Source organism: Ammospiza nelsoni, chromosome 2, assembly GCF_027579445.1.
Source record: "Ammospiza nelsoni isolate bAmmNel1 chromosome 2, bAmmNel1.pri, whole genome shotgun sequence".
Taxonomy (NCBI): domain Eukaryota; kingdom Metazoa; phylum Chordata; class Aves; order Passeriformes; family Passerellidae; genus Ammospiza; species Ammospiza nelsoni.
Window position 1 is genome coordinate 101619072 of NC_080634.1, and position 15890 is coordinate 101634961.

The following is a 15890-nucleotide window of genomic DNA, read 5'->3' on the forward strand; positions in this document are numbered from 1 at the left end:
CAGATGACACCATAGAAAAGGAATTTTAAAAATAAGAGTAGCATTTGGCATGGAACTCACTACACGAAGGTTGTGTGACATTATAATCTATTATATGTTGCTATAACCTAGGTCTCCCACACTGCATTGCAAAGCCTCGCTACATGGCTAGTCTCGATGAAAACACCAGATCACGGCTCCAAAAACAACATGCAAACACACAGGCACACGCTACCTCTGTAAACCAAATTTACCAAAATCTGTCAAAGACGCAGCAATAACGAGACTTCTTTTGCAAGCATCATTTCGGGTAGGGTTAGGACAGATTCAGAGCAAATACAGACGCAGACAGAAAGGTTGATGCTCTATTAATTTGTTGTCAAGCCATGCAGGAAAGGACGGCTGAAAGCCCGAAGACGCAGTGATGATTGTTTAAGAGCTATTTGAAAAAGTGACAAAACTGGCCTAAACCTCTTTAAGCCCCCTGAATGAAAAGATTTAAACAGGCTATTGTTAGACCCCTGGGTACCTTTTTTCTCTTGGCTTTGTTCTGCATTTTCCTCCGCTGCAGTTTCCATGGCTGGCTTCATACCATCCACCAAAAATGCCGCCCCCCCTCCCCCCCCAGCAAGCACTTTTTCTCTTCGCCTCCTTTCTCACTCCCTTCCGTCTCGTATTTACAGCGGCGGTGATTGAGCGGCTCTGTTCTCCCCTACAGTAGATTACAGTCCTTTCCAAAATGCCAGAAAAGTCTTGTCAGCTTCAATTTCGCTCCGCTGACTGGTCCACGAGGAGCTGTGCCAGCTCGCTCAGCTATACGTCACCAGGGTCCCCAGCTATAAAATAGCCATCCTGTGCCTCGCCGTGCCACACCGCGGGGACAGCACCGCCCGATCGCGCCCCCTTCCTCCTGCCCTCCGCTCTGCCCCGCTTTCCCGTCTCCCAACCAACGTTAATCAATTCTCCGGGTAGTGAATGGCTTGGTGACACCGGGAGGGGAGATGCAAGGCAGAAAGAAAGGAGCCCCCGGCCGCGGTGAGGTGAGCCCCCCGGCCGCCGTCTCCAAGGGGAGTGCACGCCGGCACACAATCACACGGCTCCCTTTCCCATGGGACCTTGTTATTATGCTTTGCATTTTGATTTATTCCACATGCCCTCTGCTCTTTCAAGGGGTGGGGGGTGATGGGTCTGCTCTCTCTGTTTGCTTTCTTTGCTGAGAGATCCGCTCACCCACGGTAAAAGACTGTGCGAGAGAAGCATAAAAGCAAAAGCGGGCATATATATGTACGTACATGGAAAATTTTAATTCTTTGTTTGACTCGTGAGCACAATGGGGGGGGAAAAAAGAAGAAAAAATATCCAAGCAAGGAGACAGGAAGCTAGTTCAAGTGAGCTAAAATGCACGTGCAACACTCTAAAGGATAAAATGTTTAAGAAAACACAACTTGAGCTTTAAAAGGAGGTCTGCCACTAGAGACCTAAAGCCATGCTTGGGAGTGAGCACAGAGTTGCTGTTCAGCACGTTTGATCACTCCCCAAATCCAGACAGACTGCAACATGATCAAATAAGCTGCACTTGGGAGCAACAAACTCAAACATGCCAGCATTGCACTGCATGAGGTCACTTTAGGTGTCCCCAGCCCACTCTTGTGCTGGGGAGCCACAGAGCAGGGCGACACCACACAGGGGTATTGTTCCCCTCCCAAAACCCAGGACACCTGACACATTTAAAGCTGCACTGGGGCTAATTAACCTTGCCTGTCACTTTGCTTGTCTCAATGCCTTACAGTGCAACGCACAGCACAGGGCACAAGTGCCCAAAGGCACCCTTTGTGTGTGTAGGATGGTGGAGCAAGCGTGGAGTAATGGCCTTTGTGGTCCAGCCATTGCAGCCAGTTCTGCAGCCTGCAAAGACTCACAGCAGATTCAGCAAATGCTGAGAATGTCAAAACCTACACCCTGCATGTTCCCTATAACAAATTCAAACAGGAGAGTGGGAAGAGGGAAGCAGTCCAAAGATTTGTAGATGCAATTTAGTCTCTTCTAGTTGAAGATACTACAACCCACAATTTTGCTGTGCATTTTTATTTCTAGATGTCAAGTGAAAAGCACAAAAGCCCTCAGACCCAACCATTAGAGAAGGTTCTCATCTCTTTCAAGAAATTAGTGCACAAACCCTCCTCTCTCACCTCAACCAACACAGCTGTTACTTTGCTTTGGGCATTACTGCTCAGAGTTCAGGCTTCAGCACAGCTGCCAGGAGGTCTTGGTCATATCCTAAGGTTTTGTATCACAGCATAAATCTTGATGCCCAGCATTTGCCTAAAATGCTTCCTTGGAGTCCAGGAACAGTCTGCTGTTGAAGCTCCCACTTCAGCAGACCTCTGTGTAAGCAGGATGATGGCAGTAATTTGTAGATGGCATGCAGTATCCTCAGGAGCCAATGTGGGACAAGGGGTTGGGTTCCTGAAAGTAATCAAATCAGTAGGCACAGTAGAGACCTCAACCCAGGTGGCAAGGCATACTTCCCCCACCTTCCTCTCCAGTGCCAAGACAGCAGTCCACACACAGACTGAAATCCCTCCCCAGCAAGACCATGCACTGCAAACACACTCCCTGAAACAATCAGCCAAAAGGTGAAAGCATGGCTGATGTGTTTGCTGTATTCTTTCAACCATTACTATAAGTTGTTGGTATAAGAATTACACAAAGAAAAGGTTCTACGAAGAGTGGGGCTTTTCCCCATTTAACATCAGTAAGACTGAAACTCCATACCAAATACACTCTCCTTGCTGAAAGTCACATAAATTTTAGTAATTGGTCAAAGCACTTGATTGCTTCTGACATAAAATTCTCTTTTTGAACGCCTCATTGTGCAGTTGGTACTTCTGTCACAGTCTAGATCTCTCTTTCTTAATGATCTTTGCTTTTAGACTGAAAGGTCTAAAACTTTAAAAGGCTGAAACCCCCCTTCAGACTATCCTAAGTTACAAAAGGTCTGTTCATAACCTAATTGAAGTGGTGCAATATCAATGCACTTATCAGTATAAACACACAGAAGATACAAACATAATCTGGAATTTCCTTTATTTAAACAGAAAACACATTAGACATAACCTGTGGTTACAGACTGTCCCTGGAGGAAGCCCATGACTGTAGCCCTCCCCTCTTTACCAGTGAGATCTACTCCTTCAAACAGCTGCACACTCTCCTACTGGTGAGCAGAATTTTAGGCAGGCTCAGGACTTCAGAGTTTGTGCTGTTTCAGAAACTCAAAACTAACAGGCTGGGAGACTATTTCCTCAACTGTTTCCCCAGAATAACCCCTTCCCCAAACAGGCAATGAAAAATCCGTGCACAATACCAGAATCAAGTTCACAAGAACCTGAACTGAGCGCTTCAAAAATCATCAAGCCCAACTATTCAAAAGCATTAACACTACCAAGTAAATAATCCTCTAAAAGCTCCAAGTGATATATGAGTGTAAAATTCTCTCCCCTCCCTTGTTACTATTTTCTGGATTGCTCCAATGTATGACAGGTTTGAAGCACTTATCATCCTAAGTAATTTCTAGATTTTCAAACTTTTACACCATCATTGATAAATACAGCAAATAAAACAAACTATACTATTTCCTCCAGTGCTAATATGGGTGCTGATCTTGTGCTTCAAGCATTAATCTCAGCCAGCAAGTTGTCTCATTCAATGTTCCCTCCCTTAAACAGATACATCCTTGTCATAACATGTGATGAGACTGGGAGACATCAAGTTTATGCCTGTGACAACACAGCACAAGATTAAGCCACAAAGGGAAAAAAATCTTTAAAACCCAAAACTTTTAAGACTGATATTCAGTAAAAACCTGCTTGTACAGACCAAGCTGATTTAGATAACCAGCAACAGGGCAGGCAGCTAGTTACATTTGAGAAGTTCAGCCCAGCATTTTGTTTTTTCAGAACAAGATAAAAGTGAAAATGAGGAGAGGGGCTGAGCAGCAAGGGTTTCTGCTGCTAAAGCACAGCTCTGAGCCTACTGCCAAACCTCAGGATGAATAGCAGTGGAGGAAAGTATGTGAAGGCACTGCAGACCAAGTCACATTTACTGCAAAATAGTTTTAAAAAAAGACTTAAATCTATTTTATCTAGGTATTAAAAAAAACCCCAAACCACACATTTAATCTTTTTGCTCAGTCAATTAAAATAGCACAATTGCAGAAGTTAAAAAATACATTAGAAACCCTATTCTGTTCATGTGCCAGTTTCTTTTGAACATCTATCTTTAATGTCACTGAATCTAGTTTACATTCCTGCAGGCTGAGAAGCTCTACCATAAGCTACAGCAAATTCTTCACAAGCTTTCAGGAGATGAATACACACTTGCCATTTCTACAAAGGCTTCACAGAGCTGTAATAAAGAGTGTTCTCACATAGCTGAAGAGCAATTTGAGATTATCTATGAGATCCAAGACTCAGAAGTTAAAATACAGAGACTGTCCTTCAAACAAGACTGACACATAGTTCAAACAAATAATTTTAAAGATGACTTGTAGAATATTTTTTTTTTAATATTTAAGAGAAAGAACAAATACACGTGAAGCCACTTGGTGCAATGTAATTGCTCATGTTCAGCTTTAAACCAGTTACCAAAGACTTGCTTATAAAACCCAATCCAAATGCTTATGCAAAAGCAGGCAAACTTTCCATGTGGATAAAATCAAAGCATGACAAGTTTTCAGTTGTGCAGCAGTCATAGATCTTGCAAGTACCTTACAAAAACTTAAAAACTGGGGTTCATTCTTTCAGATATACTAGGTTACTGGGAAAATGGAATACAAATTAGCAAATAACAGTGGTAAATCTCTGCACTTATACTACAGTATAAAACACAGACATGAGTCTGCACTGCACTTAGGGGTCTCAGTCTCAAATTTCTGTTAGAAAGAGCAAAAACAAAGGCTTAAGCATGGATAGTAGTTATCTCTGCAGCCAAAGAAAATCGCTGAGTTACCCAGGAGGGTAAGCAAACCTTAACAGCATGAAGATGCCAGTGCTGTGACTCCCTTAACAAAGCCTCATGAAGATGTCAATGACTGCTGCCAAGCTAAATGCCTGGTGACAAGCAGCAGGCAAAGGAGATGTCACTCACTTGTTGGGGTATGTACAGCTCTCTGTCCAGCCTGCCTGTTTCCAGCTGGACCACTACAGTTACAGCCACGGCTGAGAATCAAAGGTAATAAACAGCCCAGACCCAGAACATACACCAACAGCTAACATTTAGTTGGAACACAAAAGGAAAAAACAAGTCCCTTAGAAAGTGAGCAGATGGTTCTGCATGGCTTTTCCATAGTTAGGTTTCATCAAGTTCTAGTCTCAAAGATAGCTGTAGAGATGTTAAGTCTACCAAAGAAAAAAGCCTGAAGAACTATAATGAAAGTCAAAATGAAAGAAAAAGTTGATGTCTTCTTAAGCAGGTGGGAGCTCCATTTCCACTTATGAAAGGCAGACAACAGCACAGAAGGAAATAATTTTTAAAAGTGATGGATTTTATTTATCTAATCTAAGGGCCTTGGTAACATTTTCCTGGATTTTAGAAACTTGTATTTAAAAAAGAAAAATTTGGGGAAAATAATTCAAAACTCTTGACAGACAAAATACAGGACTCTCAACCGTCCCAAAGACTTCCAAGGAAAGGCAAAAAAATGAAAACAAATAGGGTACATTTGAAACTAAGCTGGAATCAATATCACCTCTTGCATCCCTCTCCTGTGAGGCTGCCTGGAGAAGCACCATCCTTTTGGCAAGCCAGAAAAAAATATGGTATCAAACTAGAGCCCATTTAGACTACAGTAGAAAGAACATGGAAATACAGAAAATGAAAGCAAAGACTTCCTAGCATCTCCCCCAGGAGGAACTTTCATTAGGCAAGTGTTCAGAGCTCCAGCTCCAGTGGCTGTCCTCAGCTTCTACTCCAGCTCCACAATTTTATGGCACAGTTTTCACAAGTGCACTGCATGGCGAGTTTCAAATGCTTTAACTTTACAATGAAGCAGCAAAACAAGCCTTTGAGTTACCCAATCTCCATAAATTTTTCTGTTCATCAGTGGCAAGATCCTCACATATATGACTAGTACATGTAGCCTTCAACAGTGCTTCAAATGCTCCTCCAGAATTTTAAGGGCTACATTTTGCCTTTGGCACACATAACCACCTTTGTTTGCTCCCTCTGTCCATCACAACTGAAGGGAAATTCTCAGCTACCATGCCTTTGCCTTGTAGTCCAGCAGGGAAAAAAATATGCTCAAGCCTTTCGTCTTTGTTGAATTCTGCACTTTGAAGACAATCCAACATACTTAGCTTTTGCTGTGAACCCTCTCCTCCAATACTGTTGTCAAAGCTTACTGCCATCTCAGGAAACTAACTGGAGCTTCTGAATACTTGGACATACTGAAATAGCATCCTAGATATTTATGTCACACTTGCCAGCACTCAAGTAGAAGTGCCTCTTGTACTTGTAGAAGAGCTATTTCTGCCAGCAATTTAGAAGGCAGCAAAGGTATCATTATAATATACTCCTGTTAATACAGCTGCTCCATCTCAAAACACAAGAGCTTGACACAGGCTTGGCATTGGGAGGCTACCTGTTGATTTCTTTTTTTCTGTCTATAAATAAACATCACTGAGTTCAGCCTTTACACAAACTTAGCCTTTTACTCCACAAAGTCACATTTACTCAGACAATTCTCTGTTAACTTTACATCCAGTTCTGATTTTCAAAATTGCCCTCCCACTCTTCGCATAGACTTCAGCATCCCACCTACAATCTCTCATCTATTCAGTGCTCGTTTAGTTATTCAGTCTTGGCTTCAGTCCAGTCTTTTCACAAAGCATGGAAAAAAGCAGGGAAATAAAAAGAAGTGCAAAAGCCTACAGCTCCCCAAAAAGAAACCAGGGGCACTCATTATAGAAGGGTACCTCACACTGCTGGGGGTACATGGGGAAGGACAAGGATGAAGAATCCTCCTAGAATGTCACAAAGGAGTCCATGCATAAACCACAGATGTAGATATGTGTGTTTATGTACACATGCAGAAAACACGCATGTTTGCATATTCATATGTATATGAAGAAAATGCATACAATTATGTATGTATTTTTATTGAACAGTAAACCATATGAACACCATTGGAACAGCTGTGGGGAATGCATACTAATTTACAGTCATGCAATAGGTATTCAGTTTGATAGTGAATGCACAGCCATCCCAGTGTACAGACTGCTACAGACTCCTGCAGGTCAAGGTTTCAGGGACACGAACCAAGTTAGCCAAGATCAGACTGGAGTTTGCAGCACAGCTAAGCACACCTTGGGAGCACTGTTACCATTTTATCTCAGTATCCCAGGTTGGAAAACCAGCACCACCGGCCCCAGGCTCTGCCATACATTGCTCCTAGAGCAGCTCATGGATTGTTGGGCAGTTGTGCAACAACTTTTTGAAAAGCCCACTGAACTCAAATATCAAAATGTTGAGATAAAAGAAAACATCACAATAATGATTGGTATGAGGTACTGAAATTCACTGAGGTTTCAGCACCTTGTAAGTCACGACGACTGTAGCTGTTTCCCCAAGATAGAAAATTCTCATTCTAGTGTAATTCAACTATACTTTGGAAAGATCCCGGACCAGTTCAGTTCTGTCATGCAGTGCTGGACTGCCTGTTGAATTGCAAATGTAGTCTCTGTTCACACATAAGACACAAGTCATGAAATCCTCAGTTAAGACACTAACGAAACAGTCCCCAATTAATCACTGTATTCTTTGCAACAGCAGATATCCTCATTAGGAAAGCAGCAGGACATTAACAAGTCCCACTTTGAGAGTGTCCAATTAACTCATCGACTAAATATGTGCCAAGCAACTTCTCCAGTCTAGCTTTTCCAGTCCCCTCTCTCCAGCTGCAGCGATTGGGATCCCAGTCATGTCGAAAGCAGTGGTTCTTTTGCACTTTGCAAAACCTTTGAGAGCGCCGCTGTGAACAGCAAACAACACCGCTCAAGTGTTCTACAGGTCTTTCTTGAGCCCACAAAAAGCTAAGTGTGCACTCAGGGAGCTAGGCACAATTAAGAAAAAACCTCCACCCCTCTACCTTTGTAAACAAGGAATGACTTAACCTGCTAACAACGAGTGTGGTTGGAGCTCCGTCTGGATCATGTCACGCCTCAATTTCTGCCGAACCTCAGCAGTGGGTGATCCTGCATACAAAGTGAGCTTGGAGACAAAAGTGCTATAGGGTGAGTTAAGGACAAAGTAACAGCTTTCAGCCTGGGTTCCCAGATAGGCTGTCAAGTAAAATCCCTTGCCAGGGCAGGATTATTCCCTAGAGTATATATTTCCAACACTTTGTCTTGTCTAATTTTCTAAGTGTCTCAAGCTTGGAGCCTTTCAATGTTTGATGAGAAGAGCCATTCTGTGGCTCAGCAGGTTTTGAGGCCTGGCACAAAGGAGGGCTTGCACAATGGCCCGGGCCCCACTGCAGCCAGTGCAGAAGGAGCAGGGTCCCAGCCTCTGAAATGGCCCCTGTTCCTGCTGCCTGAAAACTGCCCAGACTCTCTTTTGAGCAATGCCTAGTTACATCCCCATTTCTGCTTCTTTCCAAACGTGACATTTACTTGTTTTAAACAGCTGAAAGACATAATTTCTGCACTTTGTCATGACTCAGAGTGAAATTCATCCAGCATTGCCTTTTCTTTATCTGTTCCTTCCATCATTCCCATCCCGTTTTATTTCTACTCTCTGGTTTTCAGCACATTTGTAACCATTTCTCTTGCACTCACAGCTTCCCAGGTGTAAACACTAAACATATGCTTTGTGTGCTTCCTCTGGAGACACTCACATTAGTTATTGAAAATGCCCTTGGCATTTTTGATTTCTGTACTACTACAGACACATCTTCCGTATATCTCACTACTCCTGATTCCTGAAGTGCAATTATCTGCTCCACCTTTCTGCACCATTTGGAGAGGAAAAGAAAGGAGCTAAGGAACCAGGGAAAGGGAGAAGGGATTTATATATTGAAAAAAAAAATTCCCTAAAATTAAATCAAGATAAAAGCCCAAGGCAGAAACAACACCCAAGGCTCTGACTAAGGTTTTTTCTGCTGAAGAACAGAAGAAGAACACTATGTAGAAAAAAACTACTATGTCAAGTGTAGATGGATGTGACCAAAGGCATGTTGCTCAACATGGGACATTGCAGCTCACAGACTTGCCCACAAGTTGCAGAAAAAGACCATAGTTTCTCATGCTTAGCCAAAATCACCCAGCCCAAACTGCTTGTTCACAAGTTTATTAGCACAGGGAAGAAACTGACCAGCCACAGCTTTAAGAGTATTTATAAGCACTTACTTCTACCCATGGTCTTAGAAACTAATTGTGTGTTCAAGTGCAGTACATATTCTACTGCAGACAGAACATCACCAGATTGCAAACACAATCAAAAGCCCATTTTCCTAGTTTCATTTGCCGTTAGTACACTGCAGGTTTATGGAACCAAACAAGCTATAACTGATTTTTCACTGCCACTTCAAACTGTTTCCAAGCAAATATCATAGCAACATTATCAGGTCGTCAATTTCACTAAAGCCCAAATTCTCTACAATAAAACAACACACACGTGTTTAAAGGAAGACAGAAAATGTATTCCTGAGTAAACTGAGCATCTCCCTAGTTCTGGACCAACAGGGTCCTGGGACAAACCCCATCATTTAAAGACCTTTTCACAACTTTAAGAGAGAAGGGAAAAAAATCCCAAACTCTAGGCTTTTATACATATCAGTCAGTATTTAAAGATCTTTAATACATACCGAACACTGATGAATGCATTTATTTCAACCTCAAACAGACATACCAAACACTGATGAATGCATTTATTTCAACCTCAAACATAACCATATAGATATGGTAACAGACTAAGCAGCTTTTCACAGACTCCCTTCTGCTGCATAACTGAAAAGAAAAAACTCTTGCCAGTTGCAGCATCCCCCATTTCCCGAGCTGAAGGCGTCCCTTTACAGAGGGAGCTCAGCGGCACTGCCCTGCACGCATCAGCAACTTGGAAAAGAACCGATGGAGGCCTTGTCACGAAAAATCTGTTATTTCAGCTTAAAGTGCACTTAAAGTGAACAGAAAGTAGCTGTCCGTGTTACGCAGAGAGTAACCCCGGGTCAGGGGGCTGCGGGATGGGCGCTGGAGCCGGTGCTCGCACACCGCGGACCCTGAGGCCGCCCCAGGCCCGGGCCCTGGCGGGGCAGGCGGCGCCCATGGGAACCCGGCCGGGCCGGGCCTTCACGGGTGAGCGGGCTCGGCAGCCGCATTGAGCGCACAATGCCCGCAGCCGCGCTCCCACAGCAGCGGCCTCCCCTGCTCCCCGCTTTTATCATCCTTCATATCTCAGCGATGACAGGCCTGAAAGGGCTTCTGATGGGAAATGTGCTTTGAATTAGCATATTTCCCCCTGCATACAATGGAGGCATTAAGCTGCCGCGTTTTGCAAGTCCAAACAAAAGCAGCCTAGGCTGTTTTTAGCAGCACTGTTTGAAGTTTTATTCCTCCTCTCCTTCGCCAGTTGCAAGCATATTTAACAAATTTTCACTCTTTCTATAAAGAAGGGAGCACAACCGATAAAACCTTATTATTTGATTGGTTTCAGACTTTAAAAGAGCCTTTCGATACTGCAAAGAGCAACACGGTGTCTGTGCACTGCTAGCACTGAACGGCAGCCCAGAGTCCCCCCCAGAGAGCTGGCCTGGCTGCCCTCAACACTGACACACACCCTGTCATCGAGGATTTCAGAACTCAAACACATTCATGACAATCCATCAGAAAGGGTCCTGTATTCAAAGCTAAATTATACCCCTGTATCCTGGGCACATTTTTTAAAATACCTGTTTTGAAAATGAGAAACTGAAGCATTGTGCTGTAAGGAGGAGCAAAAAAAAAAAAAGCCTCCTGTCCATCCTAGAATTATCCTTTGGTTTAATGGGAGAGCTGAATCTCAGAAGTATCACCTTTATGAAATGGCTTCAATCTAGAAAGTGAATTTCTATTTATCCAGGAAAAGAGGGCAAGAGGAAGGAGATGGAAATGAGTTCAACACTGAAGAGAAGGAAAAAAGCACTGCTGCATCAAACCATCTTTGGTCAACAGCTGCCAGGAGAATAAATCTACCTCAGCTCAGTGTGTTTGTCTGTAATTGCTCATTAACACAGTTGGAGCATTAGGAAGCCAGTTTGTGGTTTTCTTGGTAAAGAGGCATGTCTGCCTTCCTCCTACATTAAACAGAATTTCCTCTGTGAGGAAGACATAAGATTACAAAGTCAAAGTGCTTCTTAGAGGAAGGGTTTGTGGTTTGGGTTTGGTTTTTCTTCTTTTTCTTCTTCTTCTTCATTTCCCTCTCCCAAAATTTCCACAGTATTTATGTAATCTTCTATATGTGGCACAGCTAAGAAGAAAAATCACACTCCTTAACAACATGAGATTACAGCAGAAAAGCAGAATGCCAATGAGATCCTAGGCAGGCAGCTTGCAAGTGAGGTGGATATAAAAGCTCTTCAGAAAAAAAGCCTGAGTTGCAGCCTGCAGAAGAAGTCTTGTAGGAGAAATGTCTGCTTTGTTCACACTCTTTTGTTCTGTTTCAGGAAACTTTCCTGAGGATGAGCAACCATCTCTCCTCCTTGATTTCTTCTGCAGCAAAGCTCAAGATACTCAACAGTGTCTGCTGTGCACAAGCACTTTGCTCTCAACCATCCCCAGCCATGTGCCAAGCGCCCACGCAGCACCGCGCTGCCTCCCGCAGAGCGCCAGCCCCTGCAGATCTGCATGACCTGGCAGGAGAGGCATGTCACTCACCGGTCCCCAGGCAGTGACAGAGCTGCTGGCACTGGCACAGAGCCATGTCCATATGGCAGCCGCGCAGCAGCGACTGAGGTCTGACTGTGGGCATCCTCCTCCCTCCAGCAGGGACCCTCCCCTTCTCCCCACAACACTGCAACACTGAGCATCCACAGCCCAAGGGTCTGACCCTTAGTGACTCACACTCCTCTGATGCACCAGCTCTGCCAACTTGACTCCCTGGAAAGCTTTTTCATAGTCTCCAGTAGCCACAGGTTCACTTTCAATGTGTTTGTTCAGGGACACTATGGAATCTGGCTGAAGAGGACTACACATTATCACATTATATGGCACCACAGCCTTTAAAGGCTGGACATGGTTTTCCCGTGCTCTGAGGCATTTCACAACTTGGTACCAAAACACTATACAAGGCTGTCATGTCACCACAGGAAGGTCTAATGTCAAAAAAAAAGGAGAAGCGACTTAAGAAACCCTTCAGAGGCCTTCATTAGGTTATTAACAGATGGGTGAGAGTAACAAAACAGTCTAGGCAGGAGAAAAGAGGAATTAAAGACCAAAACGAGGACTGGTTTTCTCATTTACACTAGAATGAGAACTTCATTTTGTAACCACTCTTTCTGAGATGAGTCCTTTGAAGCAAATGCCACAACAGCATGACACAGAAAATGAAATAAAACAGATCTCAGCTCCATTCACATATACTTTTCCTTATCTCAACCCATGACACTTGTGCTACATTTTCTCTGCATTACCCAGTTGAGGAGGGCAGTGGTTTTGGTGGGCACTGAATGTTCAGCTAGGGTCAACCCACCTCAGGTGATAAGAGATATCCCCAGTAAACTCAGCAATGAGATTTTCGGCTTCTTAGGAATGAAGGTCTATCAAAAGAAACTTCAAGTAAAACAGTGTCATTACTTTGAATTTAAACCAAGGAAAGAGAAAGCTGAGGGAAAAAAAAGCCTCCATGTATTTAGAAATACTGTGCCTCACCTGCAGAATTTCTCTTCAGCATCTTGGGGTGTGAAGAAGAAAGGAAGTGAACGAACTCAGACCAGGGTAAAGCAGTGCCTTTCATGTTGCTGACACCCAATGGGACCTGTTCATAGCACTCCCCAATCCAGGAAATATTCTCAAATTTCCTTTATTCTTCAGAATCCCTGGATTCAGACCAACGATGAATGCAGAGCACATGCTGCCATCCGCTGTGGTGTTCTGGCACAGGGCAGCACCCTGCCAACAAAGGCACCACTCTTCCTTTCAAAGAGCCCCAGAAAGAGCCCTCTGTGCTCTCATGTGATGAGGCAGGCTTTTACAACTTGGATCACTACAGGGTATTGAACTCTGACAGTATGCTTACTGAGGGTTTGCTTGCTTTATCTCAGACCTCAACAGGTATGTGTGATATCTAAGCTAAAATAAACCAGCCTCATCACATTCATTTTGGCATCATGAGTCACTATCTTGCTGAAACAAAACTACCTTCTCACCTCCACATTGAGTAAGTGTTATTAACTTTTCCAATATCCCACCTACTGCTGTTTTCTGCTGTGCAAGTGCACAGCATAGAAACATCACAGAATATGCTTCATGCTTCAGCATTCAGTCAGAGGAGGAAGACACAGAGAATGCAGGATATACTATGCCTGCTCCTGTAGGCAGAAATAGTTTCTGGCCTTCTATATTAATCTCATGAAAAAAACCAAACCCCAAAACTACTGGCACTCACACAAGAGATTGATGGGCTATGAAGCAGGACAAGCTCCACACATTTCCTTTCTTGTCCTTTTAACTCAGTCTAACAAAACCAATTTCAAGGATCATTACTATTTTTGTTACTTTCTAAACACTGCCCTGACTTGGGGGAGATCTTGCTGCAGGTGTCAAGGCAGAGGTGATTTTCAGTCCTTTCAAGAAATGGTAGAAATTTGCTAGCCTGAATTTTCTGCTCCAATTGCAAGAGTCCCAAAACTTATTCAGACACACAGATGTTAAAGAAAAAATACTATGGGTTTCAAGTTTGTCCTTGGAGAGAGGATCAGGATCATAAAACATAAAATTCCTTTCAGGTCAAGGTTGGAAAGCAGAAATGCCAAATACTGAAGAGCTGGGCCACCAGCTACATCATGGCCAAGATCAAGAGAGTGATGCAAGCAGGGTAGAGCAGAGTGAGAGAAGAAGTAAATGCTTCCCCACATCATCCTACTGCATCCTAGCTGGAGTGCTCTGGCTGGACAGAACCCATGATTCTACAGCACTGCAGTTTCCACAGGGATCCTGCATGGTCCCACACTTGATGCACAAACTGATCCCAAACCAGGGAGAAACAGCCTGTGTTCTGCTCCAGAGGGGCTTTCCTCACAGAGCTGTACCACTGAAGCCAAGAAGCCCAGGAATACTCAAGGACCTGGATACCTATAAACCCCTTTCTCCCCAAAAGACACACTCCTCCTTTATTTCTGCCTATGCTCTATCTGCATGCAATGTAACATCACTGCAGATGTTGGCATAATTTTATCTCTCTTCTAAATAGATCAAAGAGAAAAAATAATATGTATGTGTGTGTGTGTGTGTGTGTATATATATATATATATATATATATATATGCAAAAGAATCCCAACTAAGCCAAGACATAGCAACTAAGTATGTGGGATGCCCTACAGAAGTGAAATGTAATTTTTCTACTTTGAATCATCTGGTAGTGTTATGCTGATCCTTTCTCATAAATATTGTTTAAGAATTTTTTTTTAAGGACACAAAAGAAATACTGCCAATACAAAGTGGGCTCTACTTCCCACCCCTGCAAGCTGAAGCACCGTTATGGATATGCTCTGTATATAAGCCCTGTGCAGTCACACAGAAAAAGAGATTGCACTCCTAAGGCTGAGCAGATACTCAGAACTGCAATGGAGAAGGAAGACAAAAAAGCAGCCATTTGCATCTTAAAATATTTGTAATTTCTGTTTCACAAATCAACATTTTATTTTAAAAATACTGCTTCTCAGTGCTAGTGTAAGCTCTAAATTTAGAGACATGGGGAAAGAATTTCTATTCCTCTACAGTAAGAATTACAGAAGGTGTTTCTGCCTCCATTTCTCCTTTGGACCACATTTCAGCCTGAATTTAACCACTTTGCTATACCAAATAGTTGATGTATATGTAAGTGAATGAGATTGAAGAGGAAAGTATGTTTTTGCTTGGAAACATGCCATTAAACACAGTGTTGAAAAAGTAAGTACATAAAGTGCATAGACTATCCTTTTGTGTTTGCTGAGGTACTTCACAAACATAGGACAGGTGAATTATCCTTTTTGATGCATAAACTAGGCCACAAAAATTGTTTTCACAAACAGTAAAATAACTTCATTGATCTTCCTCAGTGTGTGCCTAGATTTCCAAATGGACTCTCAGCTACAGGGGTCAATTAGATACTACAGATATCTTTAAACTTAACAAATTATCTGAACAGAAAATGTTCATAAATTAGGTTACCATTCATGTGAGCTACATGAGCTACATCTTTAAGGAGCAGGAAAGCAACTTTCAAGTTATGCTCAGAGAAACATTTCAGTAATTCTTCTCTGAATTTTTAGCTAAGCTATTCCTTATTCCTTTCACATTATTTTTGAAACTTTGTAAAAGTTTTCTAAACTCTGTATGCTAATTAAATTTTAATCCAATTCACCAACCAGATGTGGCCAGTCATCAGTACTCTTGACTAGACTGGTGATTCAAAAAAAAAAAATAAAAACAAAGTTGCTTCAGTTCCTCCTTGCAAGAATTTATGTAATACTTGTTGCAAGTGAGCACTGTTCAACATTTTGCTCTTAACACTTCTGGCCAGGGCCAGAAGTGAGTAGCACAGGTTACATTTCTACCTCACACTTTCTCCTCTCAACAGTTTTTGTATGATCTCCTGTTTATTTTTGTTTGTGCCTAAGCATCAACATCAAAAGCAGGAACTATTTTCAGCTACAACAGCAGTATTTTAATTCTTACCAATTTAT

General features: G+C 42.7%; 1 protein-coding gene across 7 annotated transcripts in view; it reads right to left on the reverse strand.

Moving 5' to 3' along the window:
* The window catches only part of GPM6B (glycoprotein M6B), a 106252-nt gene that overhangs the window by 31812 nt on the left and 58550 nt on the right, over positions 1-15890 (reverse strand). Inside the window, exon 1 of one of the 7 annotated variants that reach the window (XM_059466529.1) lies at positions 509-812. The exons of 3 other annotated variants lie outside the window; for them this stretch is intronic. In XM_059466529.1, the coding sequence (XP_059322512.1) occupies positions 509-569 (61 nt within the window). In that variant the 5' untranslated portion in view covers positions 570-812. Of the gene's footprint in view, positions 1-508; positions 813-15890 lie in introns of those variants that run through there. 3 more of the 7 variants (XM_059466527.1, XM_059466524.1, XM_059466528.1) reach the window with 3 other exon arrangements.